This window comes from Nannobrachium achirus, assembly GCF_963921795.1.
Source record: "Nannobrachium achirus genome assembly, chromosome: 24".
NCBI lineage: Eukaryota > Metazoa > Chordata > Actinopteri > Myctophiformes > Myctophidae > Nannobrachium > Nannobrachium achirus.
In genome coordinates, this window is record NC_137831.1 from 20,206,187 (window position 1) to 20,233,507 (window position 27,321).

The window sequence follows — 27,321 nt, forward strand, 5'->3', positions numbered from 1 at the left end:
AATTCTACATATTATCATATATATATCACATATCGTTTAGGAAGCACAGCACTAGTGTGGAGGACTCCTTTGACACTGTTTCCTAAATCACACATTGGGATGGCCCAACACACATTTTCCGCAGTGAGATTTGTTTTTGCTTTGATCCGTACACTCAATGACCCCTAAAGCAACTTGGAAAACCCTCAGGCCCTCTGCCACGCTCTAACCATCTCTTAGCATCTCTCTCTCTCTCTACAACCCCCCCACCCCTCTCTCTCTTGGTCTGGACCCCTCCCCGTCTCCCCTCTCTCTCTCTCTTTCTCTCTCTCTCTCTCTCTCCATGTCTGAGAGCAGTAATAAATTAGCCGGCATGTTAAAACTGAGACAATGTCAGCGCCTCAGACTTGATAGGAACTAGGGGTGTAACAATACATTTTAACCCATTTAGGCCTAAGAATTATTGAATGCTTTAACCAGTGAAAAATAGCAGATATACAAGCTCACAGCGCGGCACCGAGTGCCGCGCTGCGAGCTTGTAGATCTGCTATTTTTGAAAAAGTCGTGAAATCTTTGACTATATGTATTTTCAAAGCGAACGTTTGTAACTCAAATTTTGTTTCTGGGGTGGTCCCTGGAACTAGATATTTTGAGATGCGTGTCCGTGGCCAAATAAATATCATTTTGGGGGTCCTTGACATGAAAAGGTTTGAGAACCACTGACATGGTAGTCTCTCAAGAACAGACTAACTGAGCTCCAGTTGAGTGAAAAGGACCTTTTCTTTGACGATGGCTAGCCAGATTGCTGACATAGAAACATAGGTTTTTCAAAAAGTCTTAGAAGGATTCAAAAGACACTTATAGAATCGGGTCAAAATTCAAATTTTCAAGATTTTTCAAAAATAGCAGATCTACAAGCTCGCAGCGCGGCACTTGTGCCGCGCTGTGAGCTTGTATATCTGCTATTTTTCAATAGTTAAAGCATAAAATAATGATACACAATAATAATACGATACGCATCACCATACATGGTTGACGATACGATACATGGATGATATTGGTTCATTCATGGCGATAATGATTTGATTCAATGATTTAAAATCGATAAAGTAACTATTTAGCAAAGACTTTAAATCTGTGTGAAACGTGTCAATAGTGCAGGTTTTTAAGGGAAAATCTATTATTATGCATATACATAAGTAAACACTGTCTGTGATTCTCTAGCAAATATATGGACATTATATTTCAACACATTTGGACAAACCTGCACCTTGACATAAACACAGAGATTTCACACATTTATCGATAGACTAAGAGTATATGGAATGGAAAAGTAATTAAACCCCTCTTTTTCACAAATACTTAGTTTCCATACAATCAGTTATTTGCACTGCAAAACGATTCGATACTGATTATCTGCATTGTAAAACGATACCGATACGATACAAAGCAAAAACGGTACGATATATGCTTTTGCACATGGATATAGTAGACCCCAAGATGATTAGCTTAACACATTAAACGCCCACGTGGTGCCCACGCGCCAATCTCTTTGATGTTTACGTGTGCCCACGACGCGTTCGACGTGTTGTACAGTAAACTATACTGTACTGTAGCTACTGCACTTGGCTACCGCGGTGATGAAACAAACTCCATTTCCCAACATGCAGCGCGATGTCACCCGGACGTGCTGTCTGTCTCGTTGACTTCCTGTTTAGCGGCAAAAATGCTGTTTTCTCCGGATTTTCTTCCTTTTTTCTTTTTTTCTCAAAACGGCAGCCTCTTCTACCGGCCGTAACACAAACACTGTGGCTTAGAATTGATAAAAAAACGGTCCTGACTGAAAGAAAAGATTTTCGCGAAATAAACAGGACATACTTGGATTACATTTACTCGGATTACTTTTCTCGCCAGTACTTCAAAGGTAGGTAAAATGGCGGGTTGCCATGGGCACCAGCAAATTAAACGTCGAATAATTCTGGGCACCCGATGTGTTAATGTAATTTTGTGGTAAACAAACCAACACACAGAATAAGTGTATACATGGTATCTGCACATTTCTAAAGTGCCAATTTAAGGACTTTGAAGACCGTTTTAATAACAAATTGGCCAAACGGTCAAATATTAACACATCTGGTGCCAACCCCGAGTTTCCCGAGTTTGAAAAGGTACCACCCCTGTGCCAACCCCAAGTTTCCCGAGTTTGGGCCGTTTTTGAAGAAGAAAACATTTTTTTTGGACCTCCAGAAATGCATTAGGCATGATCGCGATCGCGAAATTGCATGTTTAACCCCCATACCAACCCATTCTTTCAAACATGGCAGCCATGTTTGTTTACATCTGAAGAAAACATAATGGCTGATAAATCATGAATGCCTGAACGGATTTCCAAGCGGATTTTTTTTGTTTGAAAGCTGTGAACAGTGTGCACACACGTGGTGCATCATCTAGGCATGGGCGTGCACGATCCGTGCACTATAAATTACATGGAAGTTTAAGGAGACCATGGCATCGCGGGACATTGAAGAGAAAAAATCACTGCAACTTAAGTGTTAAGTAAGAAAAAGGCGAACATTGTGAAAATAGCCGACCTACATGCTCACAACGCCTCGCAATGCGAGGCGTCGTGAGCATGTAGATTTACGTCTATTTTCACAATATTTATCTGTGGAACCGAGTCACATTAAATGTAATACCTAAAATTCCAAGTGCTTGTCAGGGTAGGGGTCCCCAGTTCAAATATGTTTTTTTGGGGGGTCATGGCCTAAAAAGGTTTGAGAACCACTGTACTAGATCATTGTAAATTAAAATTGATTTTTCGATTCAGTTACTATATCGTTACACCCCTAATAGGAATTGACCGGTTCCCTGGTTTTGGTGCTGCCTAGTAGTAGTGCAGGTTTAACTCTTGCGGTCAGACTGGTGAGAGCTCGCCACCACCAGGCAGGATAACTGCACTGCACGCTGGCCTTATATTAATGCAGTACTCTAGGTGTGTCCCGTCTCACACGTTCTGTGCAACTAGGGCATGTGCAAATTCACCACGCCACCATTAGTCCACCGTGCCAAATCTCCATTTTCAGCAGCCCGGTGCTGCTTGCACCATTCATTGACGGACGGACGGGGCACAGAACAATATTATTAGCTGCCGTTATTTCTCGTGTTCTTGCCAAAGCCTGTGTATTATGGATCAAAGTATTCTGTCTAGCTGGGATCGCCCTTTTTTTTTATCTGTGCCAAGATCACACACACACACACACACACACACACACACACACACACACACACACACACACACACACACACACACACACACACACACACACACACACACACACAGGGCTGTCTAGGAAAAATGACAAACCAAAACAAAATAGACTTTATATATACACCAATGCTGAATATGAACGGTGCCTCTCCAGCGGAACGAGAGAAGCCCTTTTTTATAGCCTCTCTCTATTTTTCTGTCCGGCTCAATAAATCTGGTAAACATCCAGTGGGTGTACGGAGGGAGGGGGGATGTCGGTTTACGTTTGCCCAAGTCTAGGATGACGGCTTGTGTCTGGAGAGAGAGTGGCCTGCGGCTGCGGGGGACAGTCACCCAGACGTTATTCACACGGTACCTCCGTGGCTTTTATGCGGAGCGACGCGGCCGCGACGGCAGAACTATCTAGCATTTTTGCCCGTACACACCTTCAGTCTTTGTTATTCAAGGTTAACGTGGAGGCGCGGTGACTGAATGTCGCATTTTATGCGGCAGGTTTGATCAACGGCTGGGAGAATAACTCTTAATTATGTGAGAGAGGGTCACTGTACTCACTCACTGTGAGTCACATCAACTGAGTGCCTAAAAGCAACCTCCTCTCTCTTCTCTCCTCTCCTCTCCTTTCCCCTCCCTTCCCCTATCCCTTCTTGCATCTTCTCCTCCTATTAGCCTACCCTCCCATCCCTTCCCCATCCACTCTCCTCTCCCCTAGCCTCCGCTCTCCCCTCCTCTCCTCTCCTCTCCTCTTCTTCACCCTACTCTCCAGATTAGAGGAGAGTAGACCCTGACACGCCTTGACTCTGGTCTCTTGGCCTGCAGCCAAGCCATGGAAAGAGAGAGAGAGAGAGAGAGAGAGAGAGAGAGAGAGAGAGAGAGAATACAGTTATGGAAGGACGGGGACAGAGGGTGCGAGGTGGAGAGGGGTCATGGTGTGCGAGAGACAGTGGGAGAGTGAGAGCATTGCGGGGGGGGCACCAACTGCAGCAGTGAGAGAGCGGCGAAGGCAGAGAAAGCGAGACAAATGCGGCAGAGGAGACACGGGTGCCGACGCGGTAAAGATTACCGGAGTGTTCGTTCGTTCAACAAAAAACATGGAACTGTCGGTGTCCATTTTATTGTGCCGTTTGCACGAGGGTAGAACAAAGGTGAAATTGCACCACAACGAGAGAGAGGCAGGGCACACCCTGTACAAATTGTACTGTACTAAATTGTACATTTCATATGTAACCAAATGGACCCTTACGAGTACTCCCAGAGTTAAATTAACACTGAGAATCTTACTAAGCAGCGGCTAATGTATGCTTCCATCCATCCATTGGTTGATGAACATCTTGATGGAATTAGCGGCAGCTGCTTAATGATGGCGGTGCTGCAGCCTCGTTTAGGAAATGACATTATGTGCCGTTCCCTCGGAAAGAAAAGGGAACAAAGCCCTCTTTGTGTGTGTGTGTGTGTGTGTGTGTGTGTGTGTGTGTGTGTGTGTGTGTGTGTGTGTGTGTGTGTGTGTGTCTACTTGTATTACTACACTTAGTGTCCCCACAAGTATAGCAGAATTTCAGACAGACATTGTGAGGACCATTTTCCTGGTCCTCATAAGAGAAATGGTCGTTTTATGGTTAAAAGAAAGAATTGGGGAGTTAGGTTTACAATTAGGTAAAGATTCAGGTAAGGGTTAGACTGTTACAGTAAGTGGTGCATATACTGTATACAGGGGCGTCACAAGGGGGGGAGTGGGACTGAGTTACTAGGGCCCAAGGTGTAGGGGCCCTAGTAACTTTAGCTATTGAAAAATAGCAGATATACAAGCTCACAGCGCGGCACCGAGTGCCGCGCTGCGAGCTTGTAGATCTGCTATTTTTGAAAAGTCGTGAAAATGTGTGCAAATCTTTGAATATATGTATTTTTTAAGCGAAAATGTTTGCTTCTGAGAGGTCCCTGGAACTAAATATTTTGAGATGGGGGTCTGTGGCCAAATACATTTCATTTTGGGGGTCCTTCACATGAAAAAGTTTGAGCATCACTGACATGGAAACATAGGTTTCTTGCACACATTTTCACAATTTTTCAAAAATAGCAGATCTACAAGCTCGCAGCGCGGCTGATCTACTATTTTTCAATAGTTAACATTCATGGGGGGCCCACACAGTGAATCCTTGTATCCAGGGCCCAGAATTTGGTGTGACGCCCCTGACTGTATACAGCACCTTTATCCGCTGTACATTGATTGTGCATTACATTCACCCATTCACCCACCGATGGCGGTGGAAAACATGAACGGCACCAAGCTGCTCATCGGGAGCAATTAGAGGGTTCAGAGTCTGCTCCTTTCGAAACCTCTCCCTCCGCTATGCAGCTCCGAGATGAGGTTCCTCACCTCTCGTCAACCATAATCGGTCCGTCGAGGGGAAGCTCTGCCGTTCACGAACACTTCTTACCTTTTGTGAACATTCCATCCAAAAAGTAAAGGTCCTATACCGGTCTCTCATCTGTTTACTTCTCAAGCGTGGAAGAAAATCGAAGAAGAGTGTTGAAATAAAGAGTTTATTTTGCTAATTTTGTCAGCCGGTCCCATGATTTTTAGAAATTCCGGAAGTTGTGGCCGCATAGGAAACATTACTACCTCCCCTGGTCACGTGGTATATACTGTACACAATGAATAAGAGTGGGGAAAACACAGAACCGGGCTAACAAAATGAGCGATATAAACTCTTTATTTCAACACGCTGCTTCGATTTTCTACCACGCTTGAGAAGTAAACAGATGAGAGACCAGTATAGGACCTTTACTTTTTGGATAGAATGTTAAACACAGTTAAACCGACGTATTTAAACCGACGTATTTAGTTGTGTGCCAGCCGATCTACGCATTGTGAGCTTTCAGCAGGGTTAAAAAGGGTAAAAAAAATGGCAGTCATAAAATCGTCCTCCTAAAATACCGACGTCCTCACGAGTATAGTAATTCAAACATGTGTGTGTGTAGTAGTGACATTTTTATTTTATTTATTTTTATCTATTGGTCTGTGAATGCGACAGACCTGTCAACTCCATCTGCTGGACTAGTGGTAGTTATCAACCTTTTCAGGCCGCGACCCCCAAAACAATCATATTTTAACTGGGGACCCCCCACCCTGACGAGCACTAAGAGTTGAGGCATTACATTTTGCATAACATGGTTCTATTGTGAAAATAGCCGATCTACATGTAGATCGGCTATTTTCACAATTTCCGCCTCTAATATTTGACAATTGGTATTAAAAAGTCCTTAAATTGTCACTTTAGAAATGTGCAGATACCCTCTATACACTTAAACGGTATGTTGGTTTGTTTACTGCTGAGTGAGAAAACAATGTTTCACATTAAGCCAATCGTCACCCCCAAAATCTGACCCTCTGGGGGTCCCCACCCACAGGTTGAGAACCACTGTGCTGGACCCACCCACCACAAGACCTGGTTCTGGTTGCCATGGTAACAACCTCCTTATCGGCGTTGAGGGTGTGTTCTCTCTCTCTCTGTCTGTCTGTGTCTGTCTGTCTCGCTTTCTCTCTATCCTGCTCTCCTTTATGTTGTAGCTGCGACACTTTAAAATCCCTTTTTAATCGGTTATTTTGGAGCTTGTGCTTGCGTTCCGGATACAAACAAATTGTAATTTCATGTCATCTTGAGCGGGGCCGCCTTGATCCTAAATTCAGAGATAAGCCACAGACACAGGAATCTCCAGAGACTCGCTGGAGTCGTGGAAGTACATGAAAGAGAGGGTGCTTATAGGAGTCATCCAAGGGACACCCATCCCATCCCATCCGTCGCTCGCTCGCTCTCTGGGTTTCCCTGTTGTCTGCCTTGGGTGTTGGTTCTGCTCTGGCCAGAGACAAAAGGCTTGCTGTGCCAGTGCATCGTCACACAGTGTCCCCAGTGCTCCCTCTGGTGGCTCACGGGGTGAACTGCACTCTGCGGTTGTGTGCTAGGATGAGCTCAGGCTGAAGAGGGGTCTCTCCTGTGTTCTTCTGCAGGGGCGTCACAAGGGGGGGGGGGGGGGAGTGGGACTGAGTTACTAGGGCCCAAGGTGGAGGGGCCTTAATTATTTTATAGTTTAGCTATTGAAAAATAGCAGATAGATCTGCTATTTTTATCAATGTGCCACATGTTGTAGATCTGCTATTTTTATCATTTTGGGGGTCCTTCACATGAAAAAGTTTGAGCACCACTGACATAGAAACATGGGTTTTTCAAAAATGCACACATTTTCATGATTTTTCAAAAATAGCAGATCTACAAGCTTGCAGCACACTGTGAGCTTGTATATCTGCTATTATTCAATAGGTAAAGCACAAAAGAATGCGTTCCCAGTCCAAATAGGTTAAACCCCTTCCCCCTATGAAGAACATTCATGGGGGGCCCGCAGTGAGTGAATCCTTGTACTACTCAGCAGGGCCCAGAATTTGGTGCGACACCCCTGTTCTTCTGACTCCTCCCTCTCACTCCCCTTCTCTTAAACCCTCGTCCGCCTCCTCTGTGTCTTTCGTTTTCCCTCAACCTTCCACACAGATCCCCGCATTCAATTCAGTTCTATTTTGTTATGGTGCCAAATCAAGTTCTCTCCAGACACTTTACATATTATAGGACCAAGGACGCCTTAGTTGAGAGAGAGATGAAGCAGGGACCCCCGCAACCTGTTCATAGATTCCATTTAATTGTTTGACAGCACGATCATCAGTGTATTTTGGAATCATGTCAATTTGTGTTTTCAGATATTTAACCACTGGCACTTGAACCATCAATACATAATAAATATGACCTTTCACTCTGTACTTAGTGTGCTCATTTCCCCCTCTTCGCCAAACCTCTTGCCGAAAATAGCCGATCTACAAGCTCACAACGCCTCGCAGCGCGAGGCGTTGTGAGCTTGTAGATTTGCTATTGTTGGCTAAAGTTCTCAGAATATGGACACGAGGGTTCAAGTGGTTAATAGAAAAAAGGAGAAAAAAGTTTCTATCACACAAAGATTTGGAGGACGCCCTGTAGTAGCTCTGAGGACCCCCTATAGGGGTCCCGGACCCCCTGTTAAAGACCCATGCTCTAGAAAGTTCCTAAAGTTTCATATTATTGGTGTGACCCCCAGGTGACTGCTCCCGGCGGCCCCAGCATCCCAGCAGGCAGGCATGGCAGACGGTCGGCAACCGGAGGACCACTGGGCCTCGAACGGCGGCGAGCACGGGGAGAACGGCTACTCCGCCTACCGCTCGGCCTACCGGGAGAACGGGTACCACGGAGAGGCAGCCGCGCCCCCCGCCGCAGCAGGTGAGGCAACAAGTGGGCACAAAGGCACTGGCATGCTCTTTGCGTCTTAAGGACAACTCATCATGCTTAGAGAGCGACCAGTGTCGACCGACATGTCACGCAGCGAAAGTGACGTCAAAATGTGTACACGGGAGACCACCATCAACGGTGGGAAAATGAAAGGTTGCAGACGCCTTCATGAAATGTTGCATACTCTGATTGGTTTGAGAGGTGCACGAGACTACATCCACTTCCTTGTTTACATGTTGGCGAGTTGCAGGCGGTATGAATGGTCAAAACTCAGAGTGTTGAGAGACACGTACGCAGTGCGATGGGTCGGTCGGCGCTTGTTTCTCAAACCGGTTTGAACTTGCTGCCCGACAGCCAGTCACACGACCGCTAGCAAACTGAAAACACAGCTGCTAGCTGTGTGTGTGTGTGCGCGCGTGTGCGCGTGCCGTGCGCTGTGCAGACATGCCGAAATCAGACCTAGCTCCAATGTTATTCGGGTCGATGATATTGACTGGCATAGCTCCAGTACCTGCTTCCCTCTTGGGCCGGGCTTGTGGCTGTGCACATAACGTGATTAAGGGCTGTTGTGCCAAGGCAGACTCAATCGATCCCTGAGAGGCATTTTGAACAGGTGCCACCTCATCTCGGGGATTGATTTGGAACACGGCAGCACTGATTCCTCTGTAGCCACCGCAACCAATGGCATGCGGCCCAGGTGACCTCGACTGCCAACTTTCATTCCAGATCAGTGGTTCTCAACCTGTGGGGCGGGACCCCCAGGGGGGTCCCCAAATTAACCCCCAAATTATTTTGGGGGGTTCCCAGAAGATTAACTTAACGTGCAACATTGTTTTCCTCACACAATAGTAAACAACCCAACCTCAAGTTTAAGTGTATAGAGGGTTTATGCACAATTTAAGGACTTTTTAATACCTCTAAAATGACAAAATAAACATTGGCCTTAATTGTGAAATATTAGAGGCCGAAATTGTTCTATTTTCACAATAGAACCGTGTTATACAAAATGTAATGCCTCAACTCTTAGTGCTCGTCAGGGTGGGGGGTTCCCCTTTTAAAATATGATTATTTTGGGGGTCGCGACGTGAAAAAGGTTGAGAAACACTGTTCTGGACCTACGAGTTGGAGTTCCTTTCCTTTGTAGAAAAACACTGTGTGTTGAGTACTGAAGGGGAACATACAAAAATATACAATGCACCTGAAAACATGTAAATGCTTTTTTATGGTGGCATGGCTGTCAAAGATTTAAAAAAAAGAATGAACCAGGTGACCAATGTATTTTGGCTCAAAGAGTCTTCATCTGGGTCCACAGTAACCCAGGTCCACTGGACCTCGACGAAGGCTCTCTTTGAGCCGAAACAGTGTTTTATACAAAGGAACGGAGCTAGTATGTGACTTAGCCCTCTCCAAAGACCACCTGATTCCAGTTGGACATAAATATGAGACCACGTCCACGCAGTGCTCCTGTATGCTTTCATGCGTTTCATTCTAGAGGAGGATGTGTAAGAGACTAAGAGTGAATGATTTCATACCGTGCGTCCCATTCACAATGTGTCTCATCGTGTATATGTATGCTGTCTGTCCATTTGTGTTTTCCATGTCCTCGTCCGTGCGCACATGTATGTGTGTATCTACGTGCGTGTGTGCGTGTGTGTGTGTGTGTGTGTGTGTGTATGCATGCGGCACAGAGCTAGTGTCTGCCTGTATAGTTCAAGATGTTACAGACGAGGCGTTGGTCACACTAAAGGATGAATGCGACCATGATAGCAGACAGAGTTCAGGTACACACACGCACACACACACAAAAAAGCACACACGTACACACATGAAATAGCACGACATTTACCGAAAATCACTTCTGTGCCACCGTAGAAAGATAAGGTATGTACCTTCATGTCATCTGTTTCCTTTCCGTTACCTCATACATTGTATGTACGTTGTTTATGTGGTGCATTGTTTACAATATGTCTAGAGCAGCTGAAGAGCAGACTACACACCTCCAATTTAACCACAGAATATTAGGAGAAATTAACAGATCTACAAGATCACAATGCATCATAAGGCTAGAAAAGAAAACTTGCATTTATCAAATTGAATCTAATCGCTAGTGAGAACTGAACAGACATCACATTTTTAAATGGCTATAATATAAAACAAGAGTTGAATTGCTGTCACTGTCAGGCTGAGCAAAAATTTCAGCAGCTTTTACATCAGCATATATACAGTAGAATGAAATGGATAGGAAAAATGTCTACCTATTTCTTTTCTATAAAGGTGAAATAGTTGGTATGGTTAACTCTATGGTTTTGGTATGGAATGATATGGTGTGGTTTTGTTAGTTACGTTTAACATTGGGTTTGGTGAGATTAAGGTTGGGGTAAAGATCTGGTCAGAGACCGACAGCTTAATAGAATTGCTTTAACTAATGCTGGCCAACAGCTTAATATCCACTGCCTTCCTTAAAATGCCAGTGTGTCTTTGGAGGTATGATCACTTGTATTAACATAATGGCATTTGATCTTGTGCAACCAGGCGCTAAGAAGCCACACACAGACACATCCTAGACAGCCAGGGAGAAAAGGTCAGCATTCTATGAGTGTTTCCATCTCCTATACCTTCCTCCCATCCATACCTTTTCTCCCGGTGTGTTTGTCTCTCTGTCTGTCTGTCTCTCTCTCTCCCTTCACAGTGGACGACCAAGCCAATCTGCCTCCCTCCCCACCCCCATCCCCATCCGCTGAGCAGGTCGGCCCCATGGCACAAGGTACACACACACACACACACATAACCACACACACTCTCTTACAGGATAAGTACAACATGATGCTGACAGAGTGGGAGAAAGTGAAATGAGTCACGTGGAGGTGGGAGAGCAGCACTGAACACACGGGCACAGCTCTTTCCGGAGCCATAATTACGCTGGGCACTCCTCTCCAGGCCCTCTGGCCCCTCCCACTTAGTCTCAAAGCTGTCTTTCCTTTGCATGTTGGTTTGTCGACCATGCATTTTGTGACCCACACTCTTGTTTGTCTCGCCCATGTGTATAGTCTTAAGCCCCTGATACACGTAGTAATTCATCAACCAGCAACAACCAGAGGCGTCAACTTCCATACCTTGGCTAAAGGGGAAAAAAATAAAATGTACTTCCTAAAATGAATTCATGCCTGTTGATAAGGTATGGCAACATGACTGGTGTCTTGCACGCCTGAAGGCACTAAAAGATTAATCCAATGACGCTGCCAATGGCCATACCCAATTGACGCCTCTGGTCGTTGCTGGTTGATATTGATGAAAGAATTGCTACGTGTATCAGGGGCTTTAGAATGATAGTCCTACTATAATCACAAGAGCCCTAGCCATATTCGTCACGCTTTCTTTTCTCCTCTCTTGGGTCCCCGACCCGCTAGTTGAGAAACACTGATACACTGACCTTGCATGTAAAGATCAGCGTCTTCTCCACGTCTCTTCATCTCTTCCGACTCCATGGTTGTCCGTGATCCTTTCTTTCACCCGATCTGGGGATCTGCTCGCCTTGTAGATCACAGCTCAGCTTTCAGCTCTTCACGCCGCATCGCAGCAACCAGCACGACATTTTATAATAGTTATTTTCGTTAGGGGGGTGGCCATAGCTGAGTGAGTAGAGGCAGGGTTCCCACGGTCCTGAAATTCCTGGAAATATTTTGAAATTAGAAAAATATTTTTCCAGTACTAGAAAAGTTTTGGAATTTATCAAGGGTCCTGGAAGGTCCTGGATAAAATAGCTATGCATTGTCTTTGATTATTGATTTTGTTAATACCTCTGAAATGACAAATTAAACATGGGCCAAATTGTCAAATATTAGAGGCAGACATTGTGAAAATAGCAGATCTACATGCTCACAACGCCTCGTGTTGCGTTGCGAGGCGTTGTGAGCATGTAGATCTGCTATTTTCACAATAGAACCGTGTTATACAAAATTCCTCAACTCTTAGTGCTCATCAGGGTGGGGGGGTCCCCAGTTAAAACATGATTATTTCGGGGGCCACGGCCTGAAAAGGTTGAGAACCACTGCCATACACTACCTGTCTTTTATATAGTCCTGGAAATTGGGTTAAAAATTCTGGAAAAGTATTGGAAAAGTTGTGGAAATTAATTCGTAAAAATGTGTGGGAACCCTGTAGAGGCCGTGTGGGAATCGGAAGGTTACCCGTTGGAGCCCTGGCTCGCCCAGTATACGTGCCCCTATAAGTGTCCCTGAGCAAGACACGTAAGCCCTACCAGCTTCACACCATGCACTCATCAAAAGCCTTTTGAGCAGCCGTCAGCTGGGTGAATCTGTAATACCCCTTCCCAAGTGACCAGCAAATACTCCCTTTCCCATTGCATGTGTGCTATCTATTAAAAACACCACTGCATGAACAACCCTATTAAGACATCTCTTTATCTTGCATCGCAGTGTATATATGGCATTACAATATACTAGAGGTGTAACGATATGGTTAACGATACGATACATATATATTTGATATATTTGTATATATATATATATATATATATATATATATATATATATACACACACACAAACACACACACACACACACACACACACACACACACAATATTGGTTCATTCATGGCAAACTATTTAGCAAAATACGATAGGATTCGATTCAATGATTTAAAATGTAGTAACTATTTAGCAAATAAATTGAATCTGTGTGAAACGTGTCAATAGTGCATGTAAGGGGAAAACAATCAAATACATGGACATTATATTTCAACACATATGGACAAACCCACACCTTGACATGAACACAGAGATTACACACATTTATCAATAGACCAAGAGTAGCTATATGGCATGGAAAAGGAATTAAGCCCCTCTTTTTAATTTTCCTCCTAAAAATTGCTAAATACAAGTCACAAATACTTATACAACCAACTGTTTGAAAAATGATAGAATACCGATTATCTGCATTGCAAAACGATACCGATACAATACAAAGCCAAAACGGTACGATATATGCTTTTGCATATCGACATAGTAGAACATTGCAAATTAAAATCGATTTTTCGATTCAGTTACTATATCGTTACACCCCTACAATATACCGTCTTCCTTTAGACTTTGAAATACTGTATATCTGAGGTACAACATAAATTATAGCTGCACACATGGAAAAAACAAAAAAACAAATTATGGTGCCAACATAATGCCATTGTCTTCATCAGAGCTGAAAGTTACAGTTAATTCTCCTTTTGCACAAAGTAGTGCATTGCAAGATAGAGGGCGCCAGATCCCTTTTAGTCACACCCTACCACTACTTCCTGTTCATCCACAGAGCATTGATTCTAGTTGTTTTCTCCATTAGATTAAAGTGCTTTCTTTTCACTTTTTTCAACTTGTATTACTTATCAAAATACATTTTATTTGTGTGCCTCATCTTTTTACCATCCCAAGTAATAAAAGTTGAAAAAAGTGAAAAGAAATCTAATGGAGAAAACAACTAGAATCAATGCTCTGTGGATGAACAGGAAGTAGTGGTAGGGTGTGACTAAAAGGGATCTGGCGCCCTCTATCTTGCAATGCACTACTTCAGGGTTCCCCAATAGGCGGCCCGCGGGCCATTTGCGGCCCGCGGGGGGCTACTGTCTGGCCCACACCAACCCTAGTAATAATGGTGGTATAAGAGCACCAACAACACTAGTATATCGTCATTGTCGGGTGGAAATCTCGTATCTCCAAATGTGAACGTTCTTTCGCAAATCATACAAGGCCGTCACACAAAAGTAGTGAAAACAGCCGATCTACAAGCACACAACGCCTCGCACCGCGAGGCGTTGTTAGTTTAAATGTAGTTTAAATCATTTTTAAAATGATGAATTCAAAAGATTTTCACCCGACAACGACGAAAACTGTCGCTGGAGTAGTGGGAACGCCACCGTCGCCCCCTGCAATGTTGTAGCCCTCGGCTTGGTACCCTAGACATAATTCAATGTTGTGGCCCTCGGCTTGGTACCCTAGACATAATTCGGCCCTTGGGGAAAACTAATTGGGGAACCCTGCACTACTTTGTGAAAAAGGAGAATCCCAGTGTGTGTGTTGTGTCGTCTCCATGTCTCACCCATGTACCCCCTCCTCCTCCTCCACACCCCCTGCCCAAAGAAGAGACAGTAGAGGTTATCAGTGCTCCCCCTGTGGAGGAGCACCAGGTGGATGAGGAGGAGGCGGCTCCCGAGGCGGTGCAGAGTCACCACGGGGAGGAGGAGGTCTCAGAGGAGCAGCCAGCGGGCGTGCTCTTAGAGCAGGCAGGTTTTGTAACAGAGCCCCAGGCTTTGGCCTGCCAGCAGGCCCAGACACACCAGGTCCTCAATGGAGGAGGCCATCGAGCTGAACAGGACAGCCCGTCACAAGAAGGTGTGTGTGTGTGTGTGTGTGTGTGTGTGTGTGTGTGTGTGTGTGTGTGTGTGTGTGTGTGTGTGTGTGTGTGTGTGTGTGTGTGTGTGTGTGTGTGTGTGTGTGTGTGTGTGTGTGTGTGTGTGTGTGTTAGGGCATTCACCGAATATTCGAATATCAAAGTCACTATTCGACGTTGTTCACCGAAGTCGAATATTCGCTTATTTTTTTTTAAATTGTTTTCTCTTTAAAAAAAAATATATATATAGTTTATAAAGCTTGGCTAGATAGGAAGTCATAAGAATGAGTTGTCAATGCCCCTGGTGGATGAATGTGTTAATGCTCTATACCAGGCGTTCTCAAACCTTTTTAGGCAGTGACCTCCAAAATAAACATACTGTATTTGAACTGGGGACACCCACCCTGACAAGCACTTGGCATTGTAGGTATTACATTTAATGTGACTCAGTTCCACAGATAAATATTGTGAAAATAGCAGATCTACATGCTCACAACGCCTCGCAACGCGAAGCGTTGTGAGCATGTAGATTGGCTATTTTCACAATGTTCGCCTCTTGCTTACTTAATATTTGACAGTTTGGACAGTCCTGTCGAATATTCGACTATTCGAATACTTTGAGGTCGAATAATTCGAATACTAAAGATCACTATTCGTGAATGCCCTAGTGCGTGTGTGTGTGTGTGTGTGCATGTATCTGGACGTATATACTGTCAATCTGTGTGTGCGAGAGTGCACGTGGGAGCGCTTTTACGTCTGCTCCTCCTATGTCTGTTCATCTATTTTGCATGAGCTTCCTCTGTTCTCCGCAAATGGGCCACTTGAACGTTTTGATTTACGAGGTGTAATGCAAGCCAGCCTCGCCCCCCCTGCCCGCTCTGTTGCGCTGAAGTCCCTTTCTGCTTCCGCTTGAACTCCTGAAAGTCCCGTCGCACAAAAGAACAAAGGCAAAAACAAGCCATCGCATTGCGTACAGGTTTTGTTGCTTATCCATGCAAAAACATGACCATTTGCTTTTTCATCAAAGTGACATTCTAAGATGCCACGATCAACCCGCATTAAGAGTTGATCAGTCCTCCACTGTTTTCTGTCAGCTACATTGCAAATGCTGGAGGTTAAATATGTGATACTTTAAGCTCTGCAGGTGTACAGTATGTGTTGCCTTTAATATATATATACTTTCCCATGTGGATTTTGCTGGGTTATGTTGCAAGGATTTTTTGTGTCCGCTCCCAGTGTTCATGTGGGTGCATCTTGGGTATAATCCTGTGTATTTATTTTACTCTACTTTATCTTTTTGCTTACATTGAAGCATTTTTGTATTGCTCTCATGTCATACCAATGTTCCTATTGTCACTAAAATTCCACTTTTCATTTTACAGTTGTATTCACCCTCATTGGACGTAATTATTCATTTATAGAAGCAAGGGTTTGTTAATTGTAAATCACAGGAATGGATTTAAAATGAATCGAATCAAACTGTCCAAATTCATTTTCTGGATATGATTATGTTTACTTTAAGAAAACATAATAGCAACAGGAAATTCCATCTTTCATGGTGAAATTGTGACAGAAAAGGTCATTTTCAATAGGAATTCAATGTCGTTTTTTTTTTTTTTTTTTTTTTTGCGTGGAAATCTCATACATAATTATGTACAGAAGTGTTTACTTTTCAGGAAATGGAAAAACAAACAAAAAAAGTGTTCCAATGGATCCAATGTAGTTATTTAATCACAAGCTCTTTTTATACCTTTCATTTGTTACATATTTATAAAAAACCCACAGACAGACTTAACCACTTTCAACCTGGCATCCCTATTTTGGGCATATCATTATAGGTGAAAACATTTTTCAGAATCGTCAAATTGTTACCAAAAGCTAAAATAGCTGATCTACAAGCTCAAAACATGTCGCTGAGTTTTTTTTCCCCCACTACTTTTGCACTACACTGGCATAGTTTATGCATAATTATAAAAGAGGGTATTCATTTATGAAAGAAAAAAAAACACAAACTGACAGCAACCCTATGATCTGTCCATTTCAATAGGAATTCAGTGTGTTTCTGTATGTCAACATTTTTCAACCTTCAGTTCAACTTCATGCACCTCATTCTGTTACATTACAACTCTGCACGGCAGCTTAGGCGCTGTGATCTCTCATGGCCTCATGCTCCTGCCCCACAAAACAGACTGCATTGTGTGTTACGCTTGATGGAGAGCAAATTCTGTCTGTGTGCGGAAAAGGCTGGGCTTGCCTGCACTGGCTAGCTTGCAAGAGACGCTGTTGGCTAACGCTATACCTTAGAACAGAGCTGTTCAGTGTCGTTCAACCTCACAGCCCAGCCGACGGATCAAGAGGAGGGTGAACTGCACCACAGTCCCACTATGGAAGAGGAGGAGCCGAAGGGGGCTCCATCACATCAGAGATTAGCCTCACTCGGTGTGGGACAACTTACACCTGAACAGATGGACGTGGCGACCGATTCTCCCCCTTCCCTGTTGAAAGACAAAGAGCACCCTGATACCTCGCCAGCTCTGCAGACAGATGAGAAGGACACAAGTGGAGAGACAGGAGACATAGTTAAGAGGGACTCGCTCGAAGAAGAAACCACAGATGAGAAACATGCATTGGTGGATGAACTGGGCTCGCTCATTGAACACACTATATCATCAAGCGAATCAGCAATGCCAGAAAGTGAAATCAAAGACATGTTCACTGCTGGAGGGACGAGTGATGGGGTCCAGCATTGCCTAAGTGAGATGAAGTTACATGAAATACTAGCCAAAGACGTTCAAAGGAACGAAACTGGCGAACAGAGTTCAGTAGCTGGTGTCGATTCAATACAGACCCCAGATGTTACAGAGGATACAGCAGGAATGGAAACCTATTTTGAGACCTCCACACCAAGCCACGTGGAGGAGCAAACACAGAGTTACTATGAAATTACAGTGGCAGAGAACAAGTCAACCCCAGAGGACCTAGCGGGTGATTTAAATTCTGGATCAAAACTGGAGGCCGGCGATGAGGAGCTCACCAGTACGTTGACAAGAGACAGTATTTCAGAGACGCTAGAGAATGCAGAGAAAGCAGAGAGCGAGGTGAAATTATCACCGGCTAAGATGTCTTCTGAGCAAAGAAGCCTCTCCTCCTCCTCCTCGAGAGCAGAGGAAAACATATTGAAGCTGTTCTCAGAATCCTTGTGCCCCATCAGTGGCAACAAGATCCTTTCAATAAACAATTCCCCCATGTTTTCCCCAAACGTGACCATTACTCCAACTTCTTCTGAACCCCCTAAAGGTCTCCCCACCACAGCGGAAATTCCTACCAAACACTGTGTTAGTTTCGAACAGTCAAGTGAGCTCTCTGAGATGTTGGACCTGGCCGGAGCCTTACCCAGACTTTCATTGGAGAGGAGGGAGGTGGCCCACATGAGGCGCAAATCCGTGCCAGCCAACGTGTCAGCACTGGTGGGCAGTTCTCTAGTCAAGCTTTCACTGGAAGGCCATACCTCCAGAGAACCTGGCGGAGGGGAAAGCCAGCATGAGGAAATAGGCTACTGTGTGTTCAGCGACTACTCTGCACCTATGCCCTCCCCTGCTGACCTGCCCAGTCCCGGGAACTCACCGCATCAGTGTTTCCCTTCAGTGGAGGGTGACGGTGAGGCGGACAGAGTAGTGGGCGAAGATAATGGTGGACATATCCTTGGAGCTGATCAGAAAGAAATTCTCTCAGACAGTTCACAGAAATCCGTAGCTGAGAAGAGAGACATGCCTGCGTCACCCGTGAAGTCCCCCAAGATGCTGGAAAGAGCCATTACAAGCGGCATTAAACCTGATCGTCTGCGAATTCCTGCGGCTTCACCCAAAGACCGACTGACAGAGTTCCGCTTGGAGAGTGGCCTGCCCGGCGACCTCAAGACCCAAGCCATTCAGGAGGTGGAGGTGGAGACAGACCCCTCACGAGAGGCCTCTCCCATTCCACCAGACAACTCATTCACATTCTTGTCTCCTGAAAATGGAGGGATGGGTCTCTTCAGCCCAACCACCCCCAGGTCACCGGCGGAAGCACTGCCCGAGTCACAACATCTCAGCGGGGAGGAATCCAACCCAAATGTCACATCAGAGTTGAAACCAGTTGAGGTTCCAGATACAGAAGAGACTGCAGGTAAACAGTCAGAGTTGTGTGAAGAGACGGAGCAAGCTGATCATCAAAAGGTTGAATCAGTTGAAAGACATGAGATCGAAAGGTCTGATGTACTTGTGTCATTAGGAGAGAACTTGGAAAAAGAGCAGGAGGAAAATGAACCATTGACATCAATCACTGCTCAACAGTCCACTGATCACAAGCCTGTTGATGAGAAAGTCCTCTGTTTAGAGGACACAAAACCAGAGGAAGTCTCTCCAGACATATCTTCAACGCCACAGCGATCCTCCCCCATCATCATCATCCCCCAAGTGGAAGCGGAAGAAGAGGAGGACATTGAGTTTGCCGAAGAACCTCAGGAGGTGCTGGAGGAAGTTGAAGGCACCCCGCTCCTCGAGGAGCAAGCAGAGCAGGAAGGGGGAGAGACGGATAGCGAGGAGGCAAGGGAAACAGAAGTGGTCAAGGCAGATGAAGACGATGTTGAATATGGAATCGAGGCATCGAGTCATTGCGTACAAATCAGTGACAAAGTGGAACCTTTGAGAGACGGCTTTGACCATGGTCAGCCACAGCTGCCTCTGGAAGAACCGGACAACGGAGTGATGGAAGATGAGGTGAAATCACTGGAGGAGCAGAAACGAGCACCAGAGGAAGGTGAGACCACTGGGGAGGAGTCAAAGGAAATGGAAGGGGAAGTGGGGTCCGTCGAGGTTGACCAGGAGAAAATGGTGGATAAGTTAAAGGAGGAGGACAGGACGTTTCTGGAGGAATCCACGGAAGGGGAGGTGGAGGCGTCTGTGGAGACTGGTCAGGAGATGCAAGAAGCCTCTGATCTGCAGTCCGATCAGACGGCAAACGACGAAACTACCATGGATGTCTCCATCCTAGACACAGACAGTGGCTGGATGGACTCACAAGGTACCCTGAATTTAATTTACGGGTTGTTGTGTAATCAAGTAGTTAGCTAACTTCCAGAAGATGTGTTGAATGTTTACAAAGCCTGTTTAAAAGATTGAATGCATGATTACAGCCTTTAACTCTGCAGTAGCTAGGCCTGTGTTGGGGTATCAGTGCTCCTACTGTCTCCATCCTTGTTCACTGCAGATGAAGACAAAAGTATCATGACTGAGCAATTGGAAGCCCTGCCTCTGATCAAGTGTCCTACCAGTATGCCTGTGGCGGACAGAGCCATTAAGCGGGTCCCTGGCAGAGGGAGGGGGCGCTCTGGTTCCGCTGACACTAAAGTAACCCGCAGAGAGGCCAGCAGCCACCTTCTCAAAGATGATATTAAGAAGAAGAAAGGTTCCTGCTTTGTACTGTGTTAATGTATTGCGGTTTAAAATACATTGGTTTGCTACATAACATAACCGTTAGTTAAAGGAAAATGTTTTCCCCTTTTCAACATACAGTATGGGTCCTCACTAATGCTCACTATGGGACCGTGCCATTTCTGTCAACATGATCTGTGTCTCAAAAGAGGACTGTGGATGATTTTAAAATGTGCCTGCTGGGGCAACCCAGTGGCTCAGATTAATTCAAAAACATTGCCTTTTGTGTGCTAATCTTCCAGGAAGAGAATTACTGTAACTTGGAATCCCCACTGATGATATCATTGGTAGGCAGGTTTCTGAACTGTCCACAGCCCACCTTTGACACACCTAGTTAGTTGAAGGCGGCAATTATGCCATCTTATAATGAGCATTAGTGAAGATCAATTATATTAAGACAAGGTTCACAATGGACGAAGAGCTTCTTTAAAATAGTATTCAAACATTAGTTTGGAATGCACGTTTTAATATGTTTTGTAATTAAGTTTAAGCTCTTTTAACAAGCATTCTCATCACAGTGTTAGTCACTTACTGTAGTGGACGTACTGTAAACATACGTACATACGTGGAGTTTTTTTTTTAAACCCTTGTGTACTGTACAGTAACCCTGTCTCTCCTTTCTGCTAGTGGGCATGAGGAGGGCTGAGCAAAATAAGGTTTCAGTCCTCCAAAGTCGCTCTCCGTCTCGAAAGAGAGTTGTCAAAGCAGCAGCCAGACAGCCTAGGCCTGCTCTGCTACCAGGCTCCACTAGGCGCAAGCCTACAGGTGACCACCCCTCACCGCGACCCGGAGCCATCCATAGAGAATTCGCTCGGGTGTTACGCACCTATGCACCTGTGTGCGCCTGCCCTGTATACATGACTACAGTACAACTGCTATCTACTGCTAAACGGTGTGGTTCTCAAATGTTTTATGACCCTCAGTTTGGTATGCAATTAGTAGGGTTGGGATCCGACACCGGAGCAACCGGATCCAACGCTGAGGAACTGGAATCGGTTCCAGCACTTTTGGCACTGTTTCCGGAAACGTTTTATTTTTATTTATTTTTATTATTATTATTATCTTTTTTTTATCACACTGTCGGAGCCGGTATGAGGAGGACTACTATACAATTACAATACCTGTCGCTCTCAAGCCTTTTTAAGAAAAGGACCACCATAACTCTGAGAGTGTACAAATGGAACCATTGTACACTCTCAGAGACCCATAAGAGTCCATTTGGAACCCCCGTAGGATAGGAACCGTTATGAGGGAATCGTTGACAAACTGAAATCATTAAAATCCTGAAGGATCCCAACCCTAGCAATGAGGCTACGGACCCAGAGGTTCTCAGAGACCTACGTATTCTTTCAAATCCAAACGACTCGAATTCAGAAACGATTATTTTCCGATTTAAAAACAATTCTCGATTCAAAACGATTCTCTATTCAATTCATATATCAGGATCTACTCCAGTCTGCTGGCATGGAAGCAGAGTAGATGTACGTAGCTTTTATAATTGTAAAGGTTTTACCAACTTATTGCAATAATATAAACAAACATGGGTAAATCCAAGACAACATGTCTGATTTATTCATGCTTGCACACATTATTTTAACTTGTACAAACACAAAATAATATCTAATAAATTATCGTAATCGATTTTTGTAAAATGAGAATCGATTCTGAATCTTACCATGTTAGAAACACGATTCGAATTCAAATCGATTTTTTTCCTGCACCCCTACCTATAACGGTCCATTTGGCTCCTAACAATCAATAATTAGCTAGTGACCCCTTGGAAAAACATCAAGGACCCTTGGGGACCCCCGCTTTAACCACATGAACCCTTAACGTCCCCACTCGGGGCATGTCATGTTATGAGAGAACCTTCTGCTAAGAGAGCAGATCTACAAGCTTGTAGATTGGCTATTTTGGCTGTTTGATGTACAACAGTATGTAGGGTTTAAGTGGTTAAATGTGTCTCCAACCCGCTGGAATTCGCTCAGTCAGAACTGAATGTAAACCAACAGTGTTGAGGGAAGGTGGGTGTGGGATTTTATGTTCTTAACACCATGTAAGCAAACATGGTGTTAAGAAAATGCGATGTCAGCATCGTCTCTATCGATGGCTCTTTGGTGAACTCCATGCAGGTGCAATGTAGCTGGCAAACATCATGCGCCACTTACCCATCTTTAACTGGTCACATTTTACTTTGTTTTATTTTTATTGTTATTTTAGCTTGTTAGTTTTCTTGAACCCCATGCACTCACTCACACGTGTTTTGAATCTCACATTCTGTTTGTGCAACTCTCCATTTGTCTCCTACTTGGTTTCACGTATTTTTGCTCATTGATGCTATCTAGATGGTTTTGAATGGTCTGTGAAATGGTTCTGGATGGGTCCTTATTTGGTTGCAGCCCTGCCATGCTTTCTGTGTGTTGGATGGAAATAGAGCTGCTTGTTATAATGGTGTTGGGTGCAGTTGCGTGAGTTGGCCTGCAGGTGTCAGAAGAGGCCAACAGAACGACAGTGAGGAGGCGTGTGGCTTGGGCTGTGTGCTTGATATTGAACAATGATCTGCTTATATCTATCCAGTTGTGTCTCCTGAATACAGTTGTTGACACAACTTGGAGTCTTGGTGTGTGTGTGTGTGTGTGTGTGTGTGTGTGTGTGTGTGTGTGTGTGTGTGTGTGTGTGTGTGCGTGCGCGCGCATGCGCAGCCTTGTGTGTGTGGTGTGTGTGTGTGTGTGTGTTACTTTGCACACTGTCAATATGTCGCCCTCTGCTGGCCATGTTCTGACATTTCTAGTACTCTGTCTGTTTTCTTCACAGCTATGGAAAGCCGGCAGCCGCTTACCGTGGCCCACCAGTCCAGGGAGAGAACCACGGTGAGCGCACTCACACACACACACACACACACACACACACACACACACACACACACACACACACACACACACACACACACACACACACACACACACACACACACACACACACACACACACACACACACAGAGAAATTCTTGAACACAAACAATGGTAAATGCACATAAGCTTGGGTAACTCAACAACAATATTTCATGATACAGATCATGGTTACAGGAAGCATCGCCTCCTCCATATATGGCTGCTTCCAATTCTCACAGACACTGAACACAATTTTGCCAATGCCTTAGCTCTTGCTTGGGCATTCCTGCAATCTGCAGGCCTCTCACAACTGATTTATGGAATCCAAATATGAACACAAGCACTTTACATTTGTAGCTGTACAAGTTGTATAATAGCACTTCTAAAACGGCTAGTTCCATTCCTTGATTCTGATTGGCTGGTTTCCCTTTAATTGCTGTGGTATGTGAGACTATAACCCACACCTTTAATCAGTTTATATCAAACCCAGGTGCGTTATTTCTTTCCACAGTGTTGTGAAGCTAGACTAGAGAACTTGATTGCAAGTAACAGGTGTGTTGTTTCTGCAGCCTGGCCGGGAACTACTTTCTTGTAGCTGGGGACTACTTTCTTGCAGAGCAGACATTTGTGACATAGAACAGTTTTAATTGGTACATGTCTATGATTTTTCATGTTGCCATATTGTAACCGTTTTAGAAAAGCAATAAGCCACGCGAGGCTTGTACCTTGTGAGAGCGCCTCGTGTCTCCCTACGCCTCTCAGCCGGTGTAAAATACCAGGTAACCACTCGCCTCTTGTGCCTTATTGCTTCATTAGAACACTTATTATCCAGAGTGTTTTAAAAGTGAAAGATCAAAGTAAATGTCATGAACCCGAGTCAAAAGGTTACAAGGTCACATAAATAGATTGCAAAGGAAGATGAGGTACTTCAAAGTAATTAGGATACCAGGTAAAAACAACAACAACATGCTATCTAAATAACATACTTGGCAATTGTGGACAAGTACACAATATGTCTATATAAATAACATACATATACCAAATGACTAAAATCTATCAAAGGGGTTCTCAAAGTGAGTTCCAGGGACCCTCAGGCACCTCTGAGAGTCGACTATCAGGAGGGAGAGATGGATAGATAGATAGATAGATAGATAGATAGATAGATAGATAGATAGATAGATAGATACCTACCTTAGTACCTTTATTATCCCAAGGGGGAAATTCAGTTGTCCAGTTGTAGCACAGCAGTATACAGTTATTTACAAAGTTACAGAGAAGTAAGAAAAAAGATAGATAAGAGGAAAAAAACAAGAGCAGTACAGTACCAATAAAGAGAAGGTGCATCAATAGAGGGGGCGAATAATATATAAGTATATATATACATAAAGTGTCTTACAAATAGAGAAGTCTAGGATGCTTGGAGCATTGGCCAGGGTGATATAGGGAAGGGAGAACAGATGTCATGTTTAAGTTTGTTCACTTTGTTGTGTCGTCGGCTTAATATTTAACTTTTGTTTGCTTTTGCTTTGTGTGCATTGCTGTGATCATAATCGTTTTATTGCATGACTACGTTTGTAACATCTCTCTCTATTGTATTATTGTACTGGACATGAAGAATTCTGTTTCAAAATGCTCTACATTTTTTGGGGAAAGATACATGACATCACAATTGACTATAAGAATAGATGAATTGGGCCTACTCTCTCAGACTAGATTGGACTACTACCTTATGTATGTGACTGTTGTTGAACGCGATTGACCCACATGGCTCTTTAATAATAATAATCAACCTTGGCGGCGAGTAGCGTGCCCACATTCAATATGAACACATTGAATTCTACGCTACGAATTGGTGGCCATTACAAAACGCGACAAGCCATTCGATCGCCATGACTGAACGACAACAACAAGACACCCGAGGGATAGAGGCCTTCCGATGCGGCATGATCACCCACAACAACCTAGTCCTAGAAGGACTTAGGCATGACATGGTCACACACAACGACCTCCAAAGATTTATGCTAGATGAGATCCGCAACACCGTTTCGACTTTGCTCTACTTTGCTCTACACCAGTGTTTCTCAATCTTTTTTGGCTTGAGTACCCCCTTTCCATGATTTCTGAATCCAAGTACCCCCTTTACCCGACAACAACATTTTGCTTATAAAACTGCAATTAAAATATAAATAAATGGTGGTATATGATGCTATGATAACCCCCCCCCCCCCCCCCCCCCCCCATTTCAAGAATATAAAATAACAAACAAGAAATGTAGTGAAAGAGTTTCAAACGGTGCCTCCTTTTCTTGTTTTCAACACTGTGGTCATAACATTTCAGTTCAACTTCCAAACAACTTAAAAACTCATCCCAGTTGCCTGGTACCATGTCATTTAACAACCCAGGCTCATATCAAGTTTCTCCGTGTGTCTTCATTAAATCAGTAAATGTTTTTCCCCTCCTAATTCATCTTTAACTATGAACAAGCATGATTTATACTAGTTTTCTTTTTTGAGGGCATTTTCTGAGTACCCCCTGCATTACCTCCGCATACCCCTAGGGTTACACGTATCCCCATTTGAGAAACACTGCTCTACACTACAATTACCTTCCATACAGCGCTGCTGCTGGCAGAACTAAATATTATCATACATAAAATAAAATAAAAATATATAAAAATAAAGTCACATAGCTGTAGGTGTTTGAAACCCTTTGTCTCAAGTTGTGGGACTGAACTCTCCAAGTGCCTGTCTGAAATCCTGAGTAGGCCTATGTTTCTTTATTTCACTCGAGTTGTTGGTCTTTCTTTATCTGTGTGTTTGTATGTCTATCTGTGCTCCATGTCTTTGTCTTTGCATGCTTCCATTTCCCCCACGGTCAGTCTCGAGATAGAAAGCCTGTAAGTATCCTCCATTAATTTACATAATAAAGCATTTCAGAAGGGCCAGCTATAGCGGAGCCACGAAAGGTGCCACATTGACAGCCAAGCTGAAAACTAGCTCAATTTAACACTTACGAGATCACCTTCATCCTCGGTTTTATGTTTTATGATGCCGAATTGATCCCAGAGGGAGAATTCTGGTTTTGTTGGTCGACCTCTCTGGGGAAATCAGCTTGCAGGTTCACCTGAAGGCCAGAACTCCTGGGAGCTTGTTAGAAATACAGACTACAGAGCATCCACTCAAGTACAACTCAGCAGGACAGACCAACCTAATGTGCCTGTTTTGGGCAAATATTTTCAAAAATGTCTGTCTTTCATTCTTTCTTTCTTTCTTTCTTTCTTTCTTTCTTTCTTTCTTTCTTTCTTTCTTTCTTTCTTTCTTTGGTTTGGTTGGTTGGTTGGTTGGTTCTTTCTTTTCTTTTCTTTTTTTAAAGCTACAAGCTCACAACTCACCAAGATGTGATGTGTTATGAGCTTGTAGAAGAGCTCTGTTTATGATAATTTAGAAAATGAAGTCCTTTCTTTCTTTCTTAATAACTATATATTCCACAACTTCCTATTAACGATCACGTTGTAGGAAGACATTTACATTATTCACTATTATTTTATTTCATCGTTTCATCTTTTATCCTTTCATCCTTTCCTGTCACATGATCTGTCATGTTTTATGGTCATCTCGTCTCTTGTCTCCATTTCGCCTCCATGCCGCATGCATCTTTCCCTCCCTCCTCCTGTCTGCCACGTCTACCGCCTCCCCCCCACAGAGCCCCACAAGGCTGCTTCTGTTAAAGATGGCGCTGCAGCGCCCGGGCTCTGCCTGTAGCGCTATAGGCTGTCCCGTGGCGGGGGCGAGGCTAGATGAGGCCCGCCCCTCCTCCGCATGCTCACTCCACCCCCCCTCGTTGCTGCGTACGTGGGCGGCGAAGGTATTTGGCATTGAGAGGAGAGTAGGCGTTAGCGGGTTGTATAGAGAGTAGAGACTAAATCAGTGGTTCTCAAACATCTTCATGCCAGGGACCCCCAAAGTGATCATTTGTCCGCGGACGCCCCATCTGAAAAGATGTGGTGCCAGGGAC

The 27,321-nt window shown here is 44.2% G+C and overlaps 1 protein-coding gene across 1 annotated transcript in view; it reads left to right on the forward strand.

The window, feature by feature from the left end:
- The window catches only part of LOC308280135 (uncharacterized protein), a gene marked incomplete at its 3' end in the record, with an annotated part of 124,125 nt that overhangs the window by 82,728 nt on the left and 14,076 nt on the right, over positions 1–27,321 (forward strand). Inside the window, exons 4-10 of the mRNA XM_080720397.1 lie at positions 8,360–8,538; positions 11,237–11,311; positions 14,695–14,946; positions 17,282–20,005; positions 20,192–20,389; positions 21,043–21,180; positions 23,230–23,285. Of these exons, the coding sequence (XP_080576523.1) occupies positions 8,400–8,538; positions 11,237–11,311; positions 14,695–14,946; positions 17,282–20,005; positions 20,192–20,389; positions 21,043–21,180; positions 23,230–23,285 (3,582 nt within the window). The 5' untranslated portion in view covers positions 8,360–8,399. The remainder of the gene's footprint in view (positions 1–8,359; positions 8,539–11,236; positions 11,312–14,694; positions 14,947–17,281; positions 20,006–20,191; positions 20,390–21,042; positions 21,181–23,229; positions 23,286–27,321) is intronic.